This window comes from Piliocolobus tephrosceles, chromosome 13, assembly GCF_002776525.5.
Source record: "Piliocolobus tephrosceles isolate RC106 chromosome 13, ASM277652v3, whole genome shotgun sequence".
NCBI classification, from domain to species: Eukaryota; Metazoa; Chordata; class Mammalia; order Primates; family Cercopithecidae; genus Piliocolobus; species Piliocolobus tephrosceles.
Window position 1 is genome coordinate 75,882,698 of NC_045446.1, and position 8,644 is coordinate 75,891,341.

The window sequence follows — 8,644 nt, forward strand, 5'->3', positions numbered from 1 at the left end:
AGCCCTGAATGGTACAGCTGTTGGGAAAGGCAGTTTTCTTGACCAGGAACAGGAGGTGCTGTGAAGCTTTCCAAGCTACTGTACTCTCATGTTTTCCTCTTCTCTTGGACAGTTTTTACACATTCTACAGATACCTTAAATCCACCTCCAGGAAAAGCTTCCTCTAATCACTCCTACATTAGGTTGGAGGACCCTGCTATGCACTTCCATGTCCTCCTATTGTTCAGCATTTTTCTCATCCAGAAAGATGCAAAGTGGGTGAAGATAAGGTCTCTATCTTGCTCACATTGTATCCCACCACTTAGCATAGTGTCTTGGCTAATAGACTCTCAATAAATATTTGTTAAATTAATGCAATATATTCAGTGAATGAGTTAGTAATTAGGATCAGAAAGATCAGAAATGAAAGATCAGAATGGCTGATCTACCTCCTCTACCTTTTGTTGGTATGTCAGCATAAAAACAAAAATGAATACCAAAAGCCTAAAAGCTTGAATATATAAGAAAACAGGCTCTCTAAAATCTAAGATGTATACAGACATGTGAAAATCCATGAAAGAAGATAACACATCCAAATCTTTAGGAGAGAAATACTAATCATTGAGAGGCATTCTTTAGGGAAGAAAAAGATATTGTCATTAGGCATATGTTGTTGAACATTTGTGAAAGCAGCAGCTTCCAGCTGAATGTCCTGACCCAGATCTGTCACGCCATATTTGGCTTTATCTAAAATATGCTGTGCCTACCCAGTTCTTGGAGAGGGGAAAATGTGCAGGCTTTTGAATCGCCTAAACAGAAATATAGCTTATTGGGAAGTTAAACAGATATGTGGAAGATCCATTTATTTTTGTTTTCAATTGAATAGGTAATATATTCACATAGTTCAAAAGTCAAATGATATAAAATGGTATACATTAAGAAGTTTCTTTCCCATTCCTATCCCTGACCACCTCATTCCCTTTATGCTTCCACACCACTAATAACAACTTTTTTTCCAATATTTATTTATGCAGCTGGAAATGTTTGCATGCTAATACCCCTCCTCCTCTCCTCCTTACACAGAATATAGTACTATATGGATATTGCTCTATAGCTTGTTGTGTTTTTTTTCTGCATATATCCTGGAGATAGTTATATATCAATACATTAACATCTTCCTTTTCCTTTTGTTTTACAGTTGCATTGTGTTCCAAAGTGTGAAGGATCCATAGTTCATATAACCTGTTCCCTATTGATGGTATGTAAGCTATTTCCAATCTTTTGCTGTAACAATGATGTAATGAATAACCTTAAACATGAAAGCGAAGATTATTTTAGACTAGTACAAATAAGAGTGGATTACAGCATTAAGTGGGAACTGTCTGGCAAGTAGCTACGGTAGGAGTCCCTCTGTGGGACTGGGGATTAAGGGTGTTGTGAGGGCACCGTAGTCAGTTGAATGTGTAATGAATGACCAGACAGATCTGTGCAAGAACAAGTTTTTTTCTTGGATTCATTTTTCCCAAGTGGAATAAACAGGAGGTTTTAGAGAGAACAGCATCAAGTAGGGAGACTCATCTGTAGAGCTCTAGGTGTCCCTAAGTTTAATGTTTTTAGTGTTTAGAAAGTAACATCCAATTTACACAATAATTAGAAAAGCTTATTCTCAGCCCTACTTCCTCAAATTCCAATAACTTTTTTAAGAGGCCAAGACTTGTGATTAAGGATTTAAAAAGGCTCCCTGTCTGATAAGGCTCTGGCAGTCTAAACAGATGTAGCACAGAAGGCACTATTGATGGACCATCGAACATCCATCCTCCTTCATTCCTGCTGGCAGAGCCCTGCCTTTGCCAGGTAGTCCTTTCCACTATGTGGCACAGACTGGCCTCATTCCCATCTCAGGGTGGATCCTGATTGGTCTAAATCGATCATGCTGGCAACATGCCCTATGAAGATGCTTGGCTGAGGTATTTGCATATGACCCAATTTTGGCCAATGACACTGGCAGACAAGCTGTCTGGAGGGGGAGGGTAGGCTTTTAGGGGAGCAGTTAAGAGTCATTGTCCTCTTTTCTTTGTGGGCCAAGAGGTGGTATCTCAAGTCTGCCCAGCTCTGTTGGTCTCGTCATAGTAGAAAGCAGAATATCCCTGACCTGACTCCTCATCAGCTACCTCATCAACATCTGGGGAAAGGAGGGCTGAATAGAACAGCAGGCACCTGGGCAGGTACTCCTTCAAACAACTTTCTTTAAATAATTGTTTAATATATGGAGTCAGGTTGACAAAGATTTTCTATTAATATTTTGCTTACTAGAAACAAACTAACTTGAATTCATTTTCTCTAACTGAAGCAGAGTTAGTATCCTGAAAATACCAGTCAGTTCACTTCTCCTGTAGCTCTCCTCTTTTCAAGCTCTCTTTCATAATTTTTTGGAACCAGACAAGTTCCTTAGGGCACACTGAAGAGCTCACAGTTTAGGTAACAAAAAGTCACACCTATCAGCTACACGGCACTACTCATACATTATTTGCTTTTAGGATCTCTCTTCTGCTTTCATTTGATAGCTACTGCTTGTAGATGTTGCAGAAAAATTCAGCAGGGATATAGGTCTGCTTAAATTTCAAAGGCAGTAGTTTGGAGGAGGCCGATTTACATTTTGTCACTTTGTTCCAGGGATAAGCATCACTTAATAGAGCAACATACCATAATAGATAAACTGGTTGCTTATCCCCTGATGTGGCTCTGGGTCACAGATTAAATATGAGGACTGACAGAGTGGAATATAAAGTACCACGGAGCACAGAGGAAAAAACAATGCCTTTTTAAGGCGCGTAAGAAGGAGTTTGCGCCTTCTGGAGCATGGGTTTTAGAGCCAGAAAACAGGCCCAGCTACTTCCTTGATAGTACCCAGAACAAAAATTAAAATATGGGGCCGCTTGTTAAAAAATTAATAAGAATTTCACGACAGCAACAGTGAGCATTAAACCAGGTGTGGGGGCCTGTGTAGGCGGCATACCCAGGGCCTTAGGTTCAAAACTCACTCTTGCCTCTCCAAACCTTCCTGGCTTTGGACAAGTCACCCTGAGTCTCCCTTTTTTCACCTGTAAAATTGTGATAACTGAACCTCCCTTGGAGAGTTGTTATGAGGGCGGAATGAAAAGCACCTGACACATGATAGGTGCACATTCCTCTTGGCCTATGTTGTGGGCTCTTCTGCGGTTGTTCTTCAGAGGCATCTATCTTTGACTTTCTACTCTCATTTCCCACTTTCAAAATTTTTCAAAAGGGTATTAGGGTGAATCTTATTAAATGGCCCGTATCTGACGACTTAGGATCTACAAAACAGCAAATAAGAATCAAACGTATGTGTTCCTTAGCACAGCTTGGAACAACTATGGTCCTCAGACCAGGGCAACTAGGCTCTTTCCCCTGCGCCCGAGTTTTGGGGGACACGCGCCCCTACCCCCTGCCCTACTCCCCCGACGCGATCTTCCAGACGCGCTCTTACCCCACGTAACGTGGAGTCCCTGGAGCCCACTCCCCTTCTAGACCAACTCCAGTAGCCGGAATTCCGGGATTGATACCCAAACGGCCCTCAGCCTGCTCCAGAACTGTTCGGCCTCTGACCATGGGACTTCTCCCAGCAGGCTGGGCGCAAAACTTAGGCCCCAAGGATGACCACTAGGCCGCAGTTTGGGGTGGATGAGCCGAGCTAGGACTTGCAGGTTACGGGAGGTAGGAGGTGCGGTAGAGCGGCGTGAGAGTCGGCACGCATGCGCACCAGGCCCCTCGCAGAGCAGCGCGGATCTGGGTGGGAAAACGCGGGCTGGGTCCGTGGCTTCCGTTTGTACGTTTGCCCCTCCTCTCTTGCCCCTCCCTCTCTCTCATATAACGGGCCAGCCTGGCTTTCAAGGTCCCCTATATTATGGCCCCAACCTACTGTTTACAGTTTTATCTGCACACATGCTTCTCTTCACCTCTTCCCAGCTGCTATGATTCCCCCAAGTATTCTGGGCATTTAAAAATACCTCTATGCTTTCTACACGACTCTGTCTCAACCCCTTCTCCCTTTTCTCCACCTGAGGAAATTAATCATCCCTAGGAGTCCTCCCCACCAACCCAACCCTTACCACCAGGCAGGGCTAGATACTACCTATGTCTTTCCCCTGTGATCACAGTATATGTAATTATTATTATTATTATTGCCCTTAGACTGTATGAGGGCTCTTCCAGGGCAGTAAACATGCTTCTTTATGCTTCTTCTTAGTGCCTACCCCAGCACCTGGCACTCAGCCGCCAAAAATTATCTTTCAATGTGCTGTACTCATCAAAATCCCAGCTTCTCCAGTGACCAACTGGCCTTAAGCAAAATTCCCGAAACCAGTCTCCTCTTCCTTAAAATAGAAATGAGCACACTTTCCTTCTTGAATAGTCCTAAAGATTAAATAAAGTAATTCATCCAAATTGCTTCAGCACAATGATAAATAGTATGGGCTCAATAAAGGATATCCATGATTAACTTGGCTCCTATATTCTGATTCTTGGTAACCTGTAGGAGGAAGTAAATAGTCCTTTGGAGCTGGCAGTGTGATTTCTATTTTGATGAGAAAAGTTTGTATTTAATAGCATAATCTTAATAAAGTGTGAAAAATGTGTGTAAAAAATTACCTGAGGTAAGGTAACACTTGCTTGGAAATAATTTTATTAAAAAGGCACCAAGTCATATTTTTTAAGTAAATTCATTATGTAACTTGGTAGCCTTCACCAAAATGGGTGAGAAAAATATTACATTACAATCTATTTTGAGAGGTATTCATAATAATGTTTATATGTCAATACCTAATTACAGGAAGATAAGAAAATATACCTTTGAGAACTTTTTAAAGAACTTTTCATGGATATATATATATATATAAAACTATGCTTTTATAACTATTCTGACAAAATGTAGGTATTATTATTACAAAAATGCTGCAAGCTTACATATACACATTCAGCTTAGATTTTTTTTAAAAAAGGAAAACCTTAATTATAAAAAAATGCTAATAGAAACAGAAAACAATTTCTGAGTTACTCTATAGATCATGTCTGCTATGATTTGTTACCCCAAATTGTCTATTAGCATATTTTGCAATATTAAATTAAGCTGATATTTGCATTATTGCACATCTAAATTCTCTTTTTGAGAAAACAAAAAAAGGAATATTACCTAAGCTTGCAGAAAAAATAAAAATGGTTTTATATAACTTATTTGAATCATATTGCTAATATAGAATAAAATTGACCCACTTTGTTAAAGAACTTGATCTCAATCATTTTCCAAGCTAGTGCAAAATAAAATAAAGTCAGACAATTTTTTTTCCCGCAAAGTATTCACGCTATTATGCTGATAACTGTTTGCTTACAATCTCAACTATGGGAGACTATAAGCCTAACTATCTACAAAGGGTAATTGTGCTAATTATTTTTCATCTCACTGCATTTAGATTGACTTAAATCATAGAAGTTGCCAATTTAAAATCCTAAAATATATGAAGATATCTGAGGTTGAGAATTAATAAGTTATGGGTAGGAGAAGATACTACTAGTAAATTTAAGATTTCTAAGGCACAGAAGGAAATCTGGCAAATCTTGTGTATTCTAGGTGGTAGAAATGAAAATTAATAATGGCTTTACAATAATCACAACAATATCATAGTAAAGTAGCTTTTCTTTGAGTTGCCTTTTGTGCTTAAAAGTATAATAAATGGGATATCATCTTTACTCTTGCCATAATGCTAAGACACAAATGTTTGAATTCTGAATTGCAGGCCAGAGGAAGCAGAGACTTGCTTATGGAAAGAGATGGCGGAGTTTGCCATTGAGTTCTCTCTCCTTGCTTAAAAGATCCAGGCTGTGCTTTTTGAAGGCTTCAGACTGCAGCCTCAGTTCATCGTAGGCCTTCTGGATCCCATCTACTTTGCACTGAAGCTCCCTGACTCTCAAGTTGCTGTCCACAGCCACTGCCTCTTGCTTAAACCGCTCCAGCGCATGCTTCCTGCCCTCATTTGCTATCTCCAACTTTTCCTCAAGCTGGTGGATCTCTGCCTGTTTGTTCTGAAGCACTTTGCCCCTTTCCATGGACAGCTGCAGCAACTCCTCTTTCTCTCTAGTGACGGTCTGCAGCCTGGCCTGCAGCTCCTGGCTTAGGCTGCTGTGTGTCTCCTCTGCCTTAGCCATCTGCTCCACAGCCTGCTGGTGCTGCTGCTTGAGAGTCTGCAGCTGGCTGCGCAGCTGTTCTGTCTCCTTGGTGTGGGTGTAGGCCTGCTGGCTCTGTAGCTTCAGCAGCTCCTTCTCCCGCGCCTGTGCCTGGCAGGCAACCTGAGCACACCTCTCCTTCAGCGTCTCTAGCTCCCCAGTGAGGGTCTCACACCGGACTGTGAGCTGTAATACTTTTGCCTCCTCATCCTTCAGAGCCTGGCTGAAGAGGCTGCTATTCTCCAGCCTCAGTTTCTCATTCTCCTCCCTCAGCTTGATGTTCTCACTCTTGTATTCATCCTTGAAGCGGATCATCAACTCGTGGTTAGCTGCTAGGGTCATAAAGCGTTCCTCTAGCTTCCCAGTGTACTCACCCTGGGCCTTGAGCTTCTCAGCCTCCTGCATCATCTTCTCCTCCAGCTCTGCATTGAGCAGCTCTAGGATCTGGCAGCGCTCCAGGGCCTCATCTGACCTCCGCTTCAGGATGCAGATGAGCTGGGACTGATCTTCAATGCGGGAGCGAAGCATAGCCTTCTCACTCCTCTCCTCCTCTGACAGTCCCCGGAGGTTTGCCAAGGCTTCCCTCAGATCGTCCAGTTCCTTAAACTCCATCTCCTCTTCCTGGTTTTTCAGTTTTTCATTTTGCTTCTCTAAGCGTTCTTCAGAGGGCGAGGTGTCCATCCTGGGAGCCTGCTCTTTCTGGGACATAGGTGCTCTCATCCACTAAGGGCTGACTACAGTCTTTTCCCCTCAGATTTCAAAAGCTGCAGGGTGTTGCTAGGGACTCTTGGCACTCCCCAGCAGTTGGTTTTTCCAGTAAGGAGTCCTGTGATTGGTGGACAGGTCTTCAGAATGTTATGAAGTAACAACAGGGGAATCTGGGGGAGTCCAGAGCCAACCTGGTAGGGTTACTTTTGCCTTTCTAACCAATCACAGCTCTCAGTTGTCAACTGTCTCAGTGTCTGGCCGGTACAGCAGAGAGATGCCAACCCCACCCAATCTCCAGCCGGCATCAGGGGAGGAAGCCTGACTCCACCTAATTTCTGGTAGTAGTAAACAAATGAAGCAGGCAATGATATATTTCTCCTCCTCCCCTCTTCAGTTATGGTGTAAATAAATTACTGTTTGTGGAAAAATGGATGGCTCCTGAAAAATATGCAGTCTATGAATACAAAGTAGTAGTGGTATTCTGAGAGCCAGGACCCTAAAAGGCTGCATATCTGCACCCCTGATGTTTGGCACAGCTCCCTTTTGGTATTTAAGTATTAAAATAGCAAACCCCAGTGAAATTTCTTTTGTTGTCCTTAGCATTGTCCCCACCTGGGCATAAATACTCTTTATTAGATATTTAACACCCCCTGTTTTTACCCATTATTAAAGTAAGGTTACAGAAGGAAGTTTAGTGAACCATATAAACATTAAAACAGAAAAAATAAGATCCAAATGAAGTTTGCCATTATATACCAAAGTCAACTCCTGATAGATTAAATGTAAACAGAAACTAGAAGAAAATGAAGGTAAACATCAAATCTCTGGGGCTAGGAAGGATTTTTTTTTTTTTAATGTTAAACATTATGTAAGATCAGAAAGGGAAAGATTACTCAAAAAGTTATGTATGATTTTTAAAATTATGTGACTTCTGAGGTCTCTCCAGCCCTTTCTTCTACTGGATTTTCCTGACATTTTACTCCTCAGACAAACCCAACTACTGAAGCCAAACCCAAATCCACTAACCAGCTCTCCGGCCCTATCTTTTGGTGTTCCTCTGCTTGGAATGCCTTTCCTACTTTGTCCCTTGTTACTCTAGTAAAGCTTTTTATTCTTAGTTAAGAATCATCTCTGAAGTCTTTTCCTGGCCCCGACATGTCCAATTGGCCACTCACGTCTTTTAGTGCATCCACTATAGCCTATTTGTACTTATGGTGGAAGATGTGAAAATTTTATTGCAGTCACTATTTATCTGCCAGCTTCCCTCTGTTAGACTGTAAGATCCTTAATGGCAGGGACTGTGTCTATTTCATCCTTGATGATTAGACTAGTGCCTGGCACATGGGGGAGATTCAGATAAATGTGTATTAAGCGGAAGGTAAAAATCAAATTGAGAAAAATATCCATAATATGACAGACACTACATCACTACATTTTTTTTTTTTTTTTTTTGAGATGGAGTCTCCCTCCATTGCCCAGTCTGGAGTGCAGTGGTGCGATCTCGATTCACTGCAACCTCCACCTCCTGGGCTCAAACAATTCTCCTGCCTCAGTCTCCTGAGTAGCTGGGATTACAGATACATACCACCACACCCAGCTAATTTTTGTATTTTTAGTAGAGGTGGGGTTTCACCATGTTGGTCAGGCTGGTCTTGAACTCCTGACCTCAAATGATCCACCTGCCTCAGCCTCCCAATGTGCTGAGATTACAGGCATGAGC

The 8,644-nt window shown here is 41.9% G+C and overlaps 1 protein-coding gene across 1 annotated transcript; it reads right to left on the reverse strand.

The window, feature by feature from the left end:
* Positions 1-5,599: 5,599 nt before the first annotated feature.
* CCDC89 (coiled-coil domain containing 89) lies at positions 5,600-8,370 on the reverse strand. The gene has a single exon (XM_023209266.2). It carries the CDS (start codon positions 6,934-6,936, stop codon positions 5,812-5,814), a length of 1,125 nt encoding a protein of 374 aa, XP_023065034.2. The 5' UTR covers positions 6,937-8,370; the 3' UTR covers positions 5,600-5,811.
* Positions 8,371-8,644: the final 274 nt, after the last annotated feature.